The sequence below is a fragment of the Mustelus asterias genome, chromosome 24 (assembly GCF_964213995.1).
Source record: "Mustelus asterias chromosome 24, sMusAst1.hap1.1, whole genome shotgun sequence".
Lineage (NCBI taxonomy): Eukaryota > Metazoa > Chordata > Chondrichthyes > Carcharhiniformes > Triakidae > Mustelus > Mustelus asterias.
In genome coordinates this window covers 1,877,374-1,896,822 of record NC_135824.1, presented here as the reverse complement: position 1 = coordinate 1,896,822, position 19,449 = coordinate 1,877,374, and the positions used below count along the sequence as shown (strand labels likewise).

General features: G+C 42.1%; 1 protein-coding gene across 3 annotated transcripts in view; it reads left to right on the top strand.

Moving 5' to 3' along the window:
* The window catches only part of dennd4a (DENN/MADD domain containing 4A), a 159,574-nt gene that overhangs the window by 38,109 nt on the left and 102,016 nt on the right, over window positions 1–19,449 (top strand). For all 3 annotated transcript variants that reach the window (XM_078241160.1, XM_078241159.1, XM_078241158.1), the window contains exons 2-3: window positions 12,791–13,105; window positions 17,956–18,205. In XM_078241160.1, coding sequence (XP_078097286.1) covers window positions 12,801–13,105; window positions 17,956–18,205 — 555 coding nt within the window. In that variant the 5' untranslated portion in view covers window positions 12,791–12,800. The remainder of the gene's footprint in view (window positions 1–12,790; window positions 13,106–17,955; window positions 18,206–19,449) is intronic.

Below are 19,449 nucleotides of genomic sequence, written 5' to 3'. Positions count from 1 at the left end.
AATTAATCAGCACTTGGAGGGGAAAGGATTGATCAAGGATAGTCAGCATGGCTTTGTCAGGGGGAGGTCATGTTTAACAAATTAATGCTAGGTCCCATGCTGTTTGTAGTGTACGTTACTGATCTAGATATGAAGTAGGAGGTAAGATCAGTACGTTTGCAGATGACATGAAAATTGGTGGTGTGGTAAATAGCGAGGAGGAAAGCCTTAGATTACAGAATGATATAGACAGGCTGGTCAGATGGCAGAACAATTCCAAATGGAATTTAACCCTGAAAAGTTTGAGGTGATGCATTTTGGGAGGGCTCACAAGGCAAAGGCATACATAATGGAGTACTCCACTTGGAGTACTGTGCTCAGTTCTGGTCGCCTCATTACAGGAAGGATGTGGAAAAGATTGAAAGGGTGCAGAGGAGATTTACAAGGATGTTGCCTGGATTGAGTGGCATGCCTTATGAGGATAGGCTGAGGGAGCTCGGTCTTTTCTCCTTGGAGAGACGTAGGATGAGAGGAGACCTAATAGAGGTATATAAGATGTTGAGAGGCATAGATCGGGTGGACTCTCAGAGGCTTTTTCCCAGGGTGGAAATGGCTGCTACGAGAGGACACAGGTTTAAGGTGCTGGGGGGTAGGTACAGGGGAAATGTTAGGGGGAAGTTTTTCACACAGAGGGTGGTGGGCGAGTGGAATCGGCTGCCGTCAGTGGTGGTGGAGGCAAACTCAATAGGGTCTTTTAAGAGACTCCTGGATGAGTACATGGGACTTAATAGGATGGAGGGTTATAGGTAGGCCTAAAAGGTAGGGATATGTTCGGCGCAACTTGTGGGGCCGAAGGGCCTGTTTTGTGCTGTAGTTTTCTATGTTTCTATAATGAACGGTATGGTGCTAGGAAGTACAGAGGAGCAGAGGGACCTTGGCTGCATGTCGATAGATCCCTGAAGGCAGCAGGGCAGGTTATTAGCCTAGGCATTGAATATAAGTAAGAGTTTTAACAACACCAGGTTAAAGCCCAACAGGTTTATTTGGTAGCAAATGCCATTAGCTTTCGGAGCGCTGCTCCTTCGTCAGATGGAGTGGATATCTGCTCTCAAACAGGGCATACAGAGACACAAAATCAAGTTACAGAATACTGATTAGAATGTTCTACCCCAGTCCAACGCTGGCATCTCCACATCATTGAATATAAGAGCAGGGAGGTTATGATGGAGCTGTATAAATCACTCACAGCTAGAGTACTGTGTGCAGTTCTGGTCACCACACTAGAAAGGATGTGATTGCAGTAGGGAGGGTGCAGAGGAGATTCACCAGGATGGTGCCTGGGCTGGAGCGTTTCAGCTTTGAAGAGAAGCTGGTTAGACTGGGATTATTTTCTAAAGAGCAGAGAAAGCTAACGGGGGAGGGAGAAGATTTAGAGGGGACTTGAGGAAAATCCTTTACGCCCAGAGGGTGGTGAGAATCTGGAACTTAGTGCCTGAAAGAGTGGTAGAGGCAAGAAACCTCAAAACATTTAAGAAGCATTTAGATGAGCACTTGGAACACCACAGCAAATAAGGCTACAAACCAAGTGCTGGAAAAAAAATTTGAATAGATAAGTGTTTTTTGGCCAGGAGAGGCATGATGGGCTGAAGGGTTTCTTTTAATGCTATAAAACTCTATGACTAGAACTTTCTGGTCGTTCTTGCCAGCAGGATCTTCTGGTCCCATCGACGGCCACAGGTTTCCTGGTGACAGGGGATGCATAGAACGGGAAACCCCACTGACAGTGATGGGATCAGAAGATCATATGCCATGGCGGGGTGCCTCCTCCCCTGTGAAACTCGCCGCGAGGGCGGGCGTGACCCTATGACTATCATAACCCATTTTTAAAAAAAGTTCTCCTGTCACCTTTGATTTTGGCAATCAACCGATATCTGTGATCTCTGTTTGCTACTACGCCCACCACCACCACCACTGGAAACATTTTCTCTGTTCCATGAGATCAATTTCAAAATCCAAGGTATGAAGTAAGCTTTCTCATTGCACAGGATCCTTGACGGGTCACTTAAATAGCAAAGTCTGACCTCCAATTTTCATTTCAAACTTTCGGTTTTTTGCTCCTTACACACATCCAGCTGCTCTCAACATAAGCCCAGGAATATATTTCACCTTGCTCCTGTGTACATTAGTGTGAATCGTGGTTGAAATGTTTTATGTGCAGGTTTTAGACCTATATGCAGCAGGAAGGTAATCGCCGAGTGAAGCACCAAGTAACATTTTATGTATGCGGTTTTTGTGTTGAATTCATTCAACCATTTGATGTAAAATGTTTATCAGAAACTATTAAGTCAATTGCTGAAATGTCCAGTTGATGAAATAAATTATCTCGATGTGCTGAAACAGATATGCCAATAAGTCAATAATTCATGACAGCTACAGCAGGTCTGTGGTGCATGTGTTAACGTATTTTGTTACAGGTTACGATGGGCTGAGTTTCTTTGGGGTTATCTGATGTGTTTGTCTCATGTCATTGTCTGACTCCCTTCCGTTACTCCCACCCTTCCTATTAGAAGTGATTTTCTGGATCTCTGTAACTGGAGAGTTATTACTTAGTTCTGGGGCTTGAGCTTATTCAGAATCTAACAATCTTGAGACAGAGCAGCTTCTATAAAGAATGGGTGGGCTTTTATGGGAGAACATAATGTACTGGCTAGATTTTTATTTAGTTACAATGTTGTAAAATTTAATTAGCTCATTGTAACAGGCCATCCTCAATCTGAAGTAAGGACAGAAATTTTTGGGTTTTTGGAGTGCCAAGAAACTGTGCAGATGTTGTGAAGCAATGACCTGAAATGTTTTGCATTCACGTTATGGAAGTACACTCAAATGTGAAGTGTTTGGGTGTAGACTTGTATTGACTTGAAGCTGCCTTATTGATGACAACATCTCCAGATGGAAACATCAGAGGAAAAAATAGACCAATGTGGAGACAACATCAAAAAGATTTTAGTATATATTGATACAGTGTGATAGGAAGATATTGCAAGAAAAGATTAATGCAATAAATAGAACAACAGGTTAGATATGTTGGAAAATCTGAATGCTGGCTGTTAGTTGAGGTTATAATGATATTTGTTTGAAAATGCTGGATAAACCCAGCAGGTCAGGCAGCATCTGTGGAGAGAGAAACACCGAGTTTCCAAGTCCCCTGTGACTCTTCTACAGAAAAGAAGAGGGATAGAAATGTAATAAAGTTGGGTGGGGGGCAGAGTGGAAGGCCAGGGATAGATTGGAGCTAAAGAGAGATTGACGAAGATACCATGGACATGAGACAAAGGGGAAGCTGCCAGATCTGCTGGGTTTATCCAGCAGTTTCTGCTTTTATTTCAGATTTCTAGCATCCGCAGTAATTTGCTTGTATTTGACTTTATCTATAATCGGTCGAACAATGGTTCATTAAAAAATTCTCATCCTTCTGTTCAAATGTTTTCACTCTTGCATGGATCCCGGATTTTAATTGCTCCACTGTTAGTACCCATGCTTTCAGATGACTAGACTCTCAGTTCTGGAATTCCCTCCCTGAACCTTACTGCCGCCCTTTCCCCCCTTTAAGATGCTTCTTAGAACCTATCTCCTTGAACTTTGGTCACCAGTCCTAATATTTCCTTTGGTGGCTCACTGTCAAGTTTTGTTTGATAATGCTCCTGCGAAGTGTCTTGGGGCGGTTTACTATGTTGAAGGTACTGTTACATGCATATTTTGTCGTTGTCCTTGGTGCTAACATTAGATTGGTTTTCATACAGGCGGCCCTTAAGCCAAAGTTTCACTATAACCTCCGTGGCTTGCAAAAGCAGCATTCGGAAAACTCTCTAAAGTAATGGCATCGGTGCCAACGTATGACAACTCAATCTTTTTTATTTACATCCCAGAGTAAAATCAGCTTGAGGGCCTCGTAAGAAAAAATAAATCATAATGAGTTCAGAAGAGCCACCTCCTGCTAACAGATTGTTGTGAAGTGAGGCTGGTATAACTAGCCATCTGTCGTGGACAGGCAGATAAGGCTATATATTTGGCAGACTGCAAACAGAAGAGGAGGTCAGCCAAGAGTCTTGCAGCAAGATTCAGCTTTAAACACTCATAACCTTGGATAAACTCTGAAACACATCTGGTGAAGGGAGGTTTCTTGTGCCTGCCTCGTATTTGACACAAATTGGTTTAGCACTCAGAAGACCAAATGTAAATCTACATCCAATTACTCATAAAGTTATGTATTCTCTCCTTCATGTCAAGATTAATTTATACATGACCAGACAATCACTCTCAAAGTTAATTTAAAGGTCATTTCAGCACACATGTTCATGTGCAATAGTAATCATTTGTGCTTAAATCTAATGATTCTAACATAAACAAATGAAAAGGGCTGAGGTATCAGCCCACCCAGCTTGGTTTTCCCAACAAACTGCACCTCCAGCCAGACTTGTGTTTATAGTACATGAACATTATACTTTCTTGTTTTAAAATGCCATCCCCAATGGTCATGGTCACTTTTGGCCACCTTCATGATTTAAGTTTTGTTGTCTTGCTTATTCCTAATTCAGTCACAATACCACACTTTCTGTTGAAGCAGAATACAGAATTAAGTCAACATGTCATATCATCTCTGTGAAGCTTTAATTGTCAGTTCAAGTTGTTTCACGTTTGCATCATGTACCTGTCTGAAATGAAGAATGGGACTGTTGCGGTGCACCAGTTCTATTTGTGGGTGGACCTATTATCATCTAAAGTCACATGAATGGAAAATAAAGAAGGGTATTCACTCCATACAAGAATGAAAGGACATCTCAAGGCCAGCAAAAATAGCATGTAAATTATAATTTGAATAGATTGGCAATAATACTCTTGCAGGATATTTGACTCCTATAGTATCTTTCTTGAACTTTATGGGTTTGTAAGCAAGTTTCTCTTAATTGTTTTTCCTTTGGTATTTTTCAATGTTGAATTCAGGGGTATCAGCCTGTGAAATGGAACACTTGTCTGTTTTTGTTGCCCCTTGTCAACACCGAATGTTTCTAAGTCAGATACTCAGTAAAACCCAAACAGAAAATGCTGGAAAATCTCAGCAGTTCTGACACCATTTGTGGAGAGAGAATTAAGCCAACATTTCAAGTCAAAATGAGCCTTCATCACAGCTTCGCAGTAAAACTCCCCCAGTTCTACCTGAATCTCAGATATGTGTCATTCTCCATGCGAGTATGATATTCCTTTTAACAGACTGTCTTAAGTAAAACTGCAATTGCACATTAGTTGGTGCTGAATTTTGTGTGAGGACTAAAACTAGATGAGATTGCCCCAAATTTGTTTCCGTTTGGGTCCTTATAGCCACCAGAGAGCAAGGTCACCACCAGTCATTTGGTAACTTTTGCAGTTTCCTTTGCTCATATAAAGCAAATGCTGGAAATATGCAGTGGATCCATCAGCATCTGAAAAATAAAGCAATAACAAAACACTGTGGATGATAGAATATAAGCAAATTGCTTGAAAACTCAATAGGTTAAGTAGTATTTGTAGAAATAGGGTTTGGTGCTTTTCATTAACTGCAGTTGAGATGGTGTTGACAGAGTGTATCAACACAACCCATGATAAACCAGCTGATCACACTAATAATTAATTAGCTGTAATCAATGAGCTGTTGAGGGAGGGACTGATCAGGGTCCCTTTATTCCTTACAGTGAATCACGTTCACTGGGAAGGAGAAAATAGTTAGTCCAAATCCTGTTTTGTCCACCTTCTAAGAACCAGCTCACCATTTGGACAGGCAATATTTTGTAGACCCAGGGGGTTAGCACTTGAAAGAAAATAGGAGAATTAACCAGTGTTTAATCTTGCACTTCAAAGTTGCTTACCAATATGGTGGCACGGTGGGCGTCACAGTGGTTAGCACTGCTGCCTCTCAGCGCCAGGGACCCGGGCTCGACTCCCGGCTTGGGTCACTGTCTGTGTGGAGTTTGCACCTTCTCCCCGTGTCTACGTGTGATTCCTCCGAGTGCCCCAGTTGCCTCCCACAGTCCAAAGATGTGTGGGTTAGATGGATTGGCCATGCTAAATTGCCCCTTGGTGTCAGGGGGACTAGCTAGGGTAAATGCATGGGGTTATGGGGATTGGGCCTGGGTGGGATTGTGGTCAGCGCAGACTCGATGGGCCAAATGGCCTCCTTCTGCATCGTAAGATTCTATGATTCTATAACACAATATTGCCAGTAAATCATTAATTACAGAAGAAACAATCTGTTTATCATAAATAGGGATAAATCCACTGCAATAGTTTTTTAAAATTTTGGCCTGTGTCCTTTTGCTTTGTCAGAGAATTGTTACATCAAGTGGTTAATGACTGCTGTACGATCTGAATGAAAGCCTTGTTCTATTTTAGTAAGACCAGCAACACTAGAAGTACGTTTAATTGAAGTGAAGGATACACTGGAAGTTTGGATTAAAGCTAATGGTTTTGTCTCTAGCAGTGAATTTAAAAAAAATTATTTCACATGATATGGGTGGTGAGCTGCCATCTTGAACTGCTGCAGTCCATGTGGTCTAGGTACACCCACAGTGCTATTATGGAGGGAATTCCAGGATTTTTACCCAGCGACAGTGAAAGAACAGTGATATATTTCCAAGTTAGGATGGTGAGTGACTTGGAAAGGAACTCGCAGTTGCCCGTGTCCTTCTAGGTGGTAGAGGTTGCGAGTTTGGAAAGTTATGTCTAAGGAGCCTTGGCGAGTTGCTTCTGTACATCCTGTAGATGGTACACACGGGCTGTCACTTTGCATTGGTGGCGGAGAGAATTAGTGTTCAAGGAGGTGAATGGGGTGCCAATCAAGCAGGCTGATTTGTTCTGGATCGTGTCATCCAGGCAAGTGAAGAGTATTCATTCGCACTCCTGACTTGAGTCTTGCAGATGCTGGATAGGCTTTGGAGAGTAAGAGTTTTAACAACACCAGGTTAAAGTCCAACAGGTTTATTTGGTAGCAAATGCCATTAGCATTCGGAGCTCCGAAAGCTAATGGCATTTGCTACCAAATAAACCTGTTGGACTTTAACCTGGTGTTGTTAAAACTCTTACTGTGTTTACCCCAGTCCAACGCCGGCATCTCCACATCATAGGGTTTGGAGAGTCAGAAAGTGAGATTCCCGTCACAGAATTCCCAGCTTCTGACCTTCTTGTAGCCGCAGTATTTATATGGCTGGTCCATTGCAATTTCTGGTCAATGGTAACCCCCAGGATGTTGATAGTGTAATTGTATATAAGTAACATGTTAGAGTGAGTGACCTTTTTTATGTAACTGCTTTCTGGAACAATTTGTAACGGGTTTATTATGGGGATGGCTATATAAACACCATTACATGCAACTGTCTTGCACCTGTTTCAATGTACACCAAGGGCAGTTTGTCCTTCATTTCAATTAAATGTATTTCCAGTGCTATTGGCCTTACTAAAGTAGAACAAGACTTTCATTGAGATTGTATAGTTTTATATAGTCAGCAATTTGTTAGATTCTTAACAAAAAATGAAAGAAACAGTTAACAGCCTGTGTGCACAAACTCCTGAACCTGAGGTTATTTGTTTGATTTGTAACTTGCTGCCATTGAATTTAGTCTGTAGTTAGTGTAAAGTATTTTTCTGGGAACTCTGAAGTGATCGCATTGTAACTGTAGTGTTCTTAGTACGTTCCAATCCACCCATGTGCTGTGGGGTGAAATGCTTATTCTGCTATTTGAACCGATGGGAGAATTGGTGAACTGATGCCGGTAAAATGGTGTTACGATAATCTTCTGCTTTAGCTGCGGCACTCAAAAGTGTAATGTTAATTTTGCATGATGCACAACGCTAATTACAAATCTTACAATTAAACATGGAATATACAGTAAAATGCTTTTGTTTGCTCAACATTTCCTATCTCAGTTATTAAAACTATTACTGGCAGTTCTGCTCTGAGCTTTTCTGTCTTGTTCCTTTAAAGCTGCAAAGCCAATTTTCTGAATTTATCTCCAATATATTGAAATGGAAACTGCATGCACTTTTTCCTGCTCCACCTATTCTTCCAAGACTTCAAAACTGTGGAGCTCCCTTAGTCTTTTCTCCCCTCATACAATCTTTGTCATTTTTAAACCCAAGCTTGGTGTCACCTAATCACAACAACTTCAAAGGAGCCCAGGACTCTGGAGAGGTTAGTAAAGTTTCAAGACCACGGAATGGAAGAGAGTGTAGAAGGTGGCAGGAATCTAACCTCAGGCAGAGCAAAAAAGATGACAAGTATGAGAAGGGAGGTGGTCAATGCGGTACTGAGGGTGTTGGACCTAAATGCGTGCAGTACACGGAACAAGGTAAATGAGCTTGTTGCGCACATTGAAATTGGCCGGTATGACCAGTTGCCACTGAAAGTGGCAACGCAGGTGGAGAAGGTAGTCAAGAAGGCATACGGAATGCTTGCCTTCATCGGCTGGGGCATTGAGTTTAAAAATTGGCAAGTCATGTTGCAGCTTTATAGAACCTTAGTTCGGCCGTACTTGGAATATAGTGTTCAATTCTGGTCGCCACACTACCAGAAGGATGTGGAGGCTTTGGAGCGGGTACAGAAAAGATTTACCAGGATGTTGCCTGGTATGGAGGGCATTAGCTATGAGGAGAGGTTGGAGAAACTTGGTTTGTTCTCACTGGAACAATGGAGGTTGAGGGGTGACCTGATAGAAGACTACAAGATTATGAGAGGCACGGGCAGAGTGGATAGTCAGAAGCTTTTTCCCAGGGGGCGAAGAGTCAATCACTAGGGAGCATAGATTTAAAGTGCGAGGGGCAAGGTTTAAAAGAGATGTATGAGGCAGGATTTTTACACAGAGAGTGGTGAGTGCCTGGAACTCACTGCCGGGGGAGGTAGTGGAAGCAGATACGGTAATGACTTTTAAAGGACGTCTTGACAAATACATAAATAGGATGGGAATGGAGCGATATGTTCCCTGGAAGGGTAGGGGGTTTTAGTTAAGTTGGGCAGCATGATCGGTGCAGGCTTAGAGGGCCTAAGGACCTGTTCCTGTGCTGTAATTTTCTTTGTTCTTTGTTCTTTGATGTTGTGGGCATAAAGAACAAAGAACAAAGAATCACAGAGACATGGCTGCAAGGGGATCAGGGCTGGGATCTAAATATCCAAGGATATGTGTCCTATGGAAAGGACAGGCAGATGGACAAAGCGGGTGGGGCTGCATTGTTAGTAAAGAATGAAGTTAAATCGATTGCAAGAAGCGATACAGGATCAGAAGGCACAGAATCTCGGTGGGTAGAGTTGAGGAATCCCAAAGGTAAAAGACCCTGATGGGAATCATGTACAGGCCCCCTGGCAGTAGTCAGGATGTGGGGCAGAAAATGAATCGGGAGATAGAAAAGGCATATAAAAAAGGCAATATTACAATAATCATGGGGAACTTCAATATGCAGGTGGACTGGGAAAATCAGGTAGATAATGGATCCCAAGAAAAGGAATTTGTGGAATGTCTAAGATTTTTTTTGGAGCAGTTTGTGACACAGCCTTCTAGGGAACAGGCAATTCTGGATTTGGTGATGTGTAATGAGGCAGCTTAGAGAACTTAAGGTGAAGGAACCCTTAGGGAGCAGTGACCACAATATGATAGAATTTACCCTGCAGTTTGAGAGGGAGAAGCTGGAGTCAGATGTAACGGTATTACAATTAAATAAAGGTAACTACAAAGACATGAGGGAGGAGCTGGCCAGAGTTGATTGGAAAGGGAGCCTAGCAAGGAAGACAGTGGAATGGCAATAGTTTTTGAGAGTTATTCGGGAGTGTTGTGCCTGCTGCACAGTCTGTTTTAACCCTTATGTAGTGGACAAAAAATTGCGAGTAGACTTCTTGTTAGTACACCAATATTTATTTTAAGTACACAATCAATAATCACCCACCCAACCAACAATAAGTTATCTTACAGAAATACTAATGTTCAAGTCCAATACTAGACCTTGACTTAACTTTTGCGTGACTGGCAAGTAACCTGGCAGATATTGGCCTTTATCTGTGCGCTGGTCTCTGTAGTCCTCTGCATAGTCTGGTCCTTCGGTCTGGTCTGACACTCTGGCTCTGGTCTTCCTTCCTTCAAATGAGGGGGAAATCTTCTTGAAACTTACAGGATACTGCGAGTCCTGGATAGAGTTGACGTGGAGAGGATGTTTCCACTAGTAGGAAAAACTAGAACCAGAGGGGACAATCCTTTAAAACAAAGGTGAGGAGGAATTTCTTCAGCCAGGGAGTGGTGAATCTGTGACATTCTTTGCCACAGAAGGCTGTGGAGGCCAGGTCATTGAGTGTCTTTAAGACCAAGATAGATAGATTCTTGATTAATAAGGGGATCAGGGGTTATGGGGAAAAGGCAGGAGAATGGGGATGAGAAAAATATCAGCCATGATTGAATGGCGGAGCAGACGCGATGGGCTGAGTGGCCTAATTCTGCTTCTATGTCTTATGGTCTTATAGATATATCTCATATTTTGTCATTCATTTCAGGCTTGCTGAGATCCTGCACTATAGCCCAAAGATCTTCACTTCAGCTTCTCAATAAAACCAAATTAAATAAATAAGCAATATGGCTTCAAATTGGACTACTGGAAGAGTTTACATGCTTAAAAATGGCTAGATCACATGAATAGCATCACTGGTATCTGATTTTGGAGTTATCATGGTGGTTGGAACACAAAGCAACCCCAACATTCATAAGAACCCAACAGCTGCTGCCTATAAAAGTATAAGTTGTCAAAGTTGCGTTCTGAATGTGTGAAATCGCCTTTGCAAATGCAGCCTGCAAGTGTAAGTCACATATTCATTTTAGAGATTTCAAAACTGTGTTAAAAATATAATGACGAAGCCATAGCAAGGCTAGAATTGCAAGCAGAGAGCTTGGCTTTTAGTGTGATTTAGGCAGCTACTTTCCTTCACACTATTCCCCTGCTTGCTTGATGCATCCCTTCCTCACGCACCCAACTTGTGATCTTATTTGTCATCAGTATCAGGATTCAGAAGTGGGAAGCCTCTCTCATGGAATTCACCAGATTATTTTTAGAGCACCAATTGAATTCAATTTTTTAAAAATCAGAATAATTATGCAGTACGAATTTGCAATCTCATCTTGTTTTTGTCTAATAGAATGACCGGTAACAGTTGCTTCAGGCAACTGGAGGACCAATTATAAATAAATAAATCAAGGAGGTCTCCAGTGACAGGCTGGATGTCATTGTTGGTGGTTCAAAGCTCCAGTTCCTTCTCTATGAACGGTATGCTTTGTATAGCACGCAAAAAACAATATTTTTCACTGCATGTTAATACATGTGACAATAATAAATGAAATCAAACTTCCCGCTGCCTCAGGAAAGCAGCCAGCATAATTAAGGACCCCCATGCACCCCGGACATTCTCTCTTCCACCTTCTTCCATTGGGAAAAAGATACGAAAGTCTGAGGTCATGTACCAACCAACTCAAGAACAGCTTCTTCCCTGCTGCCATCAGACTTTTGAATGGACTTACCTCGCATTAAGTTGATCTTTCTCTGCACCCTAGCTATGACTGTAACACTACATTCTGCACTCTGTCCTGTCCTTCTCTATGAATGGTACGCTTGTTTGTATAGCACGCAAGAAACAATACTTTTCACTGCGCACTAATACATGTGACAATAATAAATCAAATTTTTTAAAATCAAAATCAGTGATGGGGCCTCGGGGATGGAATGCTACAATCACTTCCAAAATTCATCCTGCAGAGGGGATTCTCATCCACTCGATAGTCCAACTGACTTTGGGCCTCTTTATGTAGGACTTCAACGCAGGCAGCCAAGAATGCTGCCATGTTGAGGCACCCATGCACTTTCCTATCTGTCTCGGCAGCACTCACCTCTTCCAGTGTACCTTCCACCTGATGTTGCTGAGGCCCATTAATTGGGACTCCAACGTAGGAAACTACATTGGGGTTAGGTTAATTCTTATAGGTCGGCATGCAGGGAACTGCATCTGGGAGGTTATGTGAGTCTAGGATTATTGGGGAGGGGAAGGACAGGAAAGTGGAGTTGAAACTACAATCACATCAGCCATGATCTTATTGAATGGCGAAGAAGATTCGAGAGACCAAATGGCCTACTGCTTCCTCGTTTCCCTAATTATTGTGCTCTTGTATTTTCAAAATTCACCTCCCCTTCTTTCTCATCCTCTCCTCCCTTTTCTTAACCTTATTTCCTTTCCAATTCTCTAACCGCTCTCCTGTTCCCAGTCTCCTTCATGTCCTCTCTACACCAAGTATTGGTGGCACACTGCCTCAGCTAAGGAGAGAAAAAGAAATCGGCCTGAGTTAACTCTATCCAACTAAATCAGTGTCAGGTGACCTTATGAGATGGGCCTGTGTGTGGATGTCATCAGAACAGAAGTAGGCCATTCAACTCATTGAGTGTGCTCCATTTAGTTAGGTATATATTTATTAATTTATTTAATCTTTTATCACAGTTCCTTGCCCCTTATCTGTGTGGTTTGGTTTGGTATTCACTAACTACATTCGCATATGAAATATGGTTAAATGGTGAGGTTTCAAATGATGACTGGCACTTGGGGTACCCAACATGAGCCAACGTTTTCAGTTTTCAGATGGGATGTAAAAAGAAAGATGTTTATCTGGGGGTTTTGGGATGGGAAACAATCTTCAAGCGACACTCAGGTTGTGAGCCTACATTGGCAGAATGGTGTTTGCACGATCTTGATGTTCTTCTTGCATTCCAGGTGATCAGCCATGATGGAAAGCCCACGTGTTGCTGACTATTTTGTGGTGGCAGGCATGACTAACGCATCAAAGCCACTTGAAGAGGAAATACAGTTTAATGACAGCTGCCACAAAGTAGCTAAACCGAAAGCACCTATCACAGATTTGGCTATCATTGTGAAATCGTTGGGTGAAGAAGTTCCCCAAGGGTATGTGTGTCTGGAAGCCACTCAGTCTGGATTATCGGCTGATCTCAATAATGGAAGCTTGATGGGTCCACAGATTTTGCTTTGCTACAAAAGAGGTAGAGATAAGCCACCTCTGACCGACCTTGGGTATGTAACTCTGAAAGTTCATAGAAGTTAACACCAGTCCAGGTTATGTACTGCAGAGTAATATGTAACTTTCTTTGCCATAGAAAAATGTTATGTTCAATATCAGGTCTATGTATACTTCTAAAACCTGATTAAAATATTTACTCAAGTGGTAAATTCATAGTGTAATTACATAGAATTGTTACTTGTGGTTATGTCACAGCCAGCCATACACACTGGGATTCACAGAATTACAAAATGGTTACAGCACAGAAGGAGGCCATTCAGGCCGTCATGTCTGAGCTGGCTCTCTGTCGAAGCAATTCACCTAGCGCCATTCCCCCACCTTCTCCTTATCACCCTGCACATTCTTCCTTTTTGGATAATAATTCAATTTTCTCTTGAATCTGCCTCCACCACACTCTCAGGCAGCACATTCCATATCCTAACCACTCGCTGCAAGAAAAGCTTTTCCTCATGTCATCATTGCCTGTTTCGCCAGTGACCTTAAATCTGTGCCCTCTCATAGCCCAGTTACAGAATGAATTGAATTCAGGAGAGAGCTCCCAAGACACAGGCAGTAGAATTAAAGCAAAACAAAAGTTTCAGCCAAAGGACAACGCTGCAGCCACATATTAAGAACAGGCTACTAAAGTTGTACAGAAACTCGGTTGACATATTCTTGATGTACTATTCACATTTCTGGTCTCATAAAAAGAATATGCGAGAGTGACACATATGATCTCTCGGCTCCGCTATTAGGAAGGATTAAACATGCTGGGACTTTCCACTAGAAGAGTGGGTGACCTGACGGGCTTTTAAATTATGAAAGATTTGATAGGGTCGATGTAGAGATGTTTCACTTTCAAACAAGACCAGAGCTAGATGCCTTGATGACTCAGAGAGTAATTGTGCACCTGTTAAGTGCACAGACATTTAATGTTGCAAAGATACCAGGTCATTCCATGTGCAGCTGATACATGAATACTTCTAACATCACGACATGAAATGGACCATCCATCCTAGACAATATTTCAGTTTGGTGTATTTAAACCACAAGGAAACTGTACAATTAATTATAATTAACTTTAGGTTTCAATGTCCTTAAAGTTTCCTATTAAATGATATAATGCAAAGATTATATGGTGTGAAGTAAGATGAAGCTTTGCTTCAGTCACTTGGATTTTTTGTTTTCTGAATAAGAACATAAGAACTAGGAGCAGGAGTAGGCCATCTGGCCCCTCGAGCCTGCTCCGCCACTCAATAAGATCATGGCTGATCTTTTCGTGGACTCAGCTCCACTTACCTGCCCGCTCACCATAACCCTTAATTCCTTTACTGTTCAAAAATGTATCTTTCCTTGCCTTAAAAACATTCAATGAGGTAGCCTCAACTGCTTCACTGGGCAGGGAATTCCACAGATTCACAACCCTTTGTGTGAAGAAGTTCTTCCTCAACTCCTAAATCTGCTTCCCCTTATTTTGAGGATATGCCCCCTAGTTCTAGTTTCACCCGCCAGTGGAAACAACTTCCCTGCTTCTATCTTCTCTATTCCCTTCATAATCTTATATGTTTCTATAAGACCTCCCCTCATTCTTCCGAATTCCAATGAGTGTAGCTCAGTCTACTCAGTCTCTCCTCATAAGCCAACCCTCTCAACTCCAGAATCAACTTTGTGAATCTCCTCTGCACCCCCTCCAGTGCCAGTATATCCTTTCTCAAGTAAGGAGACCAAAACTGTACACAGTACTCCAGGTGTGGCCTCACCAGCATCTTATACAGCTGCAACATAACCTTGCTGTTTTTAAACTCTATTCCCCTAGCAACAAAGGACAAAATTCCATTTGCCGCCTTCATTACCTGCTGCACCTGCAAACCAACTCCTTGTGGTTCTTGCACAAGGACACCCAGGTCCCTCTGCACAGCAGCATGCTGCAATTTTTTACCATTTAAATAATAGTCCATTTTGCTGTTATTCCTACCAAAATGGATGACCTCACATTTACCAACATTGTACTCCATCTGCCAGACCCTCGCCCACTCACTTAGCCTATCTATATCCCTTTGCAGACTTTCAGCATCCTCTGCACACTTTGCTCTACCACTCGTCTTAGTGTCATCTGCGAATTTTGACACACTACACTTGGTCCCCAACTCCAAATCATCTATTTAAATCGTAAACAATTGGTCCCAACACTGATCCCTGAGGCACACCACTAATCACTGATCGCCAACCAGAAAAACACCCATTTACCCCCCCACTCTTTGCTTTCTGTTAGTTAACCAATGCAGCTGTATAGAACGCTGGTTAGGCCACATTTGGAGTACTGCATCGCCGCACGACCAGAAGTTCGTGGAGGCGTTAGAGAGAGTGCAGAGAAGGTTTACCAGGATGTTGCCTGGTATGGAGGGTCTTAGCTATGAGGAGAGATTGGGTAAACTGGGGTTGTTCTCCCTGGAAAGACGGGGAATGAGGGGAGATCTAATAGAGGTGTACAAGATTATGAAGAGGATAGATGGGGTGAACGGTGGGAAGCTTTTTCCCAGATCAGAAGTGACGATCACGAGGGGCGAAGTATAACTCAGACATTTGAGGGATGTTTTTTACACAGAGGGTGGTGGGGCCTGGAATGCGCTGCCAAGTAGGGTGGTGGAGGCAGACACGCTGACATCGTTTAAGACTTACCTGGATAGTCACATGAGCAGCCTGGGAATGGAGGGATACAAACGATTGGTCTAGTCGGACCAAGGAACGGCACAGGCTTGGAGGGCCGAAGGGCCTGTTTCCTGTGCTGTACTGTTCTTTGTTCTTTAATCCTCTATCCATGCTAATATATTACCCGTAACACAGTGCACGTTTATCTTACGGAGCAGTCTTTGGTGCGGCACCTTGTCAAATGCCTTCTGGAAATCCAGATACACCACATCCACGGGTTCCCCATTGTTCACTGCACATGTAATGTTCTCAAAGAATTCTGCCAAATTAGTCGAACATGACCTTCCCTTCATGAATCCATGCTGCGTCTTACCAATGCGACAATTTATATCCAGATGTCTCGCTATTTCTTCCTTGATGATAGTTTCAAGCATTTTCCCTACTACAGAAGTTAAGCTAACCGGCCTATAGTTACCCGCCTTTTGTCTACCTCCTTTTTTTAAACAATGGCGTCACATTTGCTGCTTTCCAATCTGCAGGAACCACCCCAGAGTCCAGCGAATTTTGGTAAATTACCACTGGTGCATTTGCTGTTTCTCCCGCCATCTCTTTTAGTACCCTGGGATGCATTCCATCAGGACCAGGAGACTTGTCTACCTTTAACCCCATTAACTTGCCCAACACAACCTCGTTCGTGATAATGATAGTTTCTTGGTCCTCACCTGCCATAGCCTTCCTGTCATCAATTTTTGACATGTTATTTGTGTCTTCCACTGTGAAGACCGACACAAAATACCTGTTCAATGCCTCAGCCATTTTCTCATTTCCAGTTATTACATCCCCCTTCTCATCCTCTAAAGGAGCAATGTTTACTTTAGCCACTTTTTTTCGTTTTATATATTTGTAGAAACGTTTGCTATCTGTTTTTTGTTTTATGTATTTGTGAGCAATGCTGGCAAGACTGGCAGTTATTGCCCTGAGAGTATGTTGGTGAACCTTCTCCTTGAACTCTTCAACCCTTACTGCTGTGCCCTGGATATTATTGAACTTGTTGAGTCTTGTTACAGCTGCAGGCTGTCCCAGGCTGTTTTATAGTAAACAAAATGGGTACAACTCATACTAATTCCTACCCACTGAATTCAAGGTCCTCTTTTTGATTTCTAATCTCCCCCAGTCTAAGCCCTCCCAATATCTGCCGCTCTTTGAGCACTGTATAACTGCTCACACTGTCTGCTCTTGCCACTTGCTTTCTTTTACATCCTCCCATTTGATGGCAGATACCTTGGCCCCACATTCAAATTCTGTTTCAAATCCTCGTAAATGCCACCATCCACCATCAACAGCTTCCTGAAATATGCCTCTTTAACCCAGGTCTTCTACTACCACTTATCTTTACCTCTAAAGCACCTGGGGATATGTTACTACATTTAATGATACAGTGTGGACATAGTGGTTAGGAGTTGGAATTTGGTTTAGACTGTCTGGTATTTGATTATATTTGAATGTATAGTCAGAAGATTGACTTCAGAATTTTAACCATCCTCTCTATAACTCTGTCCAGCCTGATGTGAGTTTCAGATCTGAATACTATTTAGATTTGTAATCTAAAATAATTTGGAGATGTTATCTTACGGGGAATATAATTCAAAGCCATCAGTAAGAGACAGTGTCATGAACATTTGAAGTTTTACTAACCTTTTTTTAATAAACATTCACATTCTGCTCATAATTGTTACCAAAAAAACATTAAAAGCTCCTGATACAGACGCACACACCCACACGTTCAACCCTGTTCATTATTATTTAGATACTAATGTGCAGTTAGAAGAGCATTCCCAAGCATTTATAGCTTGTAAGTAGATTGTCACAATTACAAAATCTGGTTCCGAAAGCTGGAATTAATGTATTAAACTGTGACTTCTTTGATTAGTATAATATTCTTTGAAAAGTTAATAGCCAATATTCATCGAATACCAAAATTCTCCATTTACTGATTATAAATGCAAGTTCTAGCATGCGTTAGGTTGGGCAGTCTATTGGGTTTGTGATAATGTTGACAAAGCAACTAATTTTCTGTATTCTTAGATGCATCATATTTTATTCCAAGCAACAATTGTGTGAAGCCTACCTGATGAAACCGAATCAGTCCAGTGTGAATGTGATTAGTTAACTGTAGGACTTTTACAGCAGCTAATGAACTTGTATTGCTTTCTAGTGTTTTGTATGAATGGAAAGAGAGGCTAAAGCATGGATGTCAGATCATTCAAACCACGCCTTATGGCCGACCTGCTAATATCAGCGGTGGGACTTCATCTCAACGAATCTACATAACGTACCGTCGAGCACCAGAAAACATAGCCCAGAATTCCCTGGCCGTGACTGATATTTGTATAATTATTCCAAGTAAGGGAGAGACTCCACCACACACTTTCTGCAGAGTGGACAAAAACCTAAACAGCAGCATGGTAAGTTCAACGATCTACGTTCAGGTAACTTTTAAGCCAGGATAATGAAACTATTGGGTAAAAGTACTATATAGATTACTCATTGTAAAAGATTACATTATATAACAGTTTTGTCTTATATCCTCCTTGCAGCATAATGGCCTCAATTAGAATACTATTTCTGATATGAACTTGAGCTCAGAGTGCTTGTGTCAGAACAAAGTTATGATATATAGGAACCATATACAAATATGGTGTATTGATATTCTTTGTGAAATTTTGAGCGAATTATTATTTTTGTTATTCAGTTTAAAAGCTTTACACTTTTTACATTGGTACAGCAATGCTGAGTAATCTTAGAAGGATAGAATTTTCTCCCTTCTTTAACATGCATGTGGTGTTGGCCATTTGGTCCCTCGTGCCTGCTCCACCATTCAATAAGATTACAGCTGTTGTGATTGCGGCCTCAACTCCACTTTTTTTCCTACCCTCATGCTCTCTGATTCCCTTGTCGATTAAAACTATTTAACTCGCTCTTAAGAATATTCAATTACCCTGCCTCCATTGCTCTGGGGAAGAGGATTCCGCAGACTCATTCAAGCAAACGTATGGACATACGAAATAGGAGCAGAAGTAGGGCATTTGGCCCTTTGAGCCTGCTCCACCATTCACTAAGATCATGGCTGATCTGTTTGTGTTTCAAGCTCTACATCCCCATCTAACCCCGATAACCTTTGATTCCTTGCCTAATAAGGATCTAACTAACTCCACCTGAAAAATATTCAATGACCCTGCCTTCATTGCCTTCTGAGGAAGAGTTCAAAAGTCGCATAACCCTCCGAGGGGAAAAGAGTTCTCCACATCTCTGTCCTTTAAGGGCAACCCCTAATTTAAAACACTGGACTCACTGACAAGAGGAAACTCCTTTCCACATCCACCTTGTCAAGCCCATTCAGAATCTTATTGACTTAATCGCATCAGCCTTCACTCTGCTAAACTCTAGTGGAAACAAGCCCAATCTGGCTAACCTTTCCTCTTAAGACAATCTGCTCATTCCAGGCATCTTGTAAACCGCTTCTGATTGTCTCCAACGCATTTACATCCTTCCTTAAATGAAGAGACCGAAACTGAGATGTGGTCTCACCAATGCTCTGTAAACCTTCTCTTACTGCAGCCCGCTGCCATTCCTGCGGATGACAGGAGTGGGCTCAAGATCCTCCCATTGTCTCACTAGTACCCTATCCAACTGTAGCAAAGCATCCCTA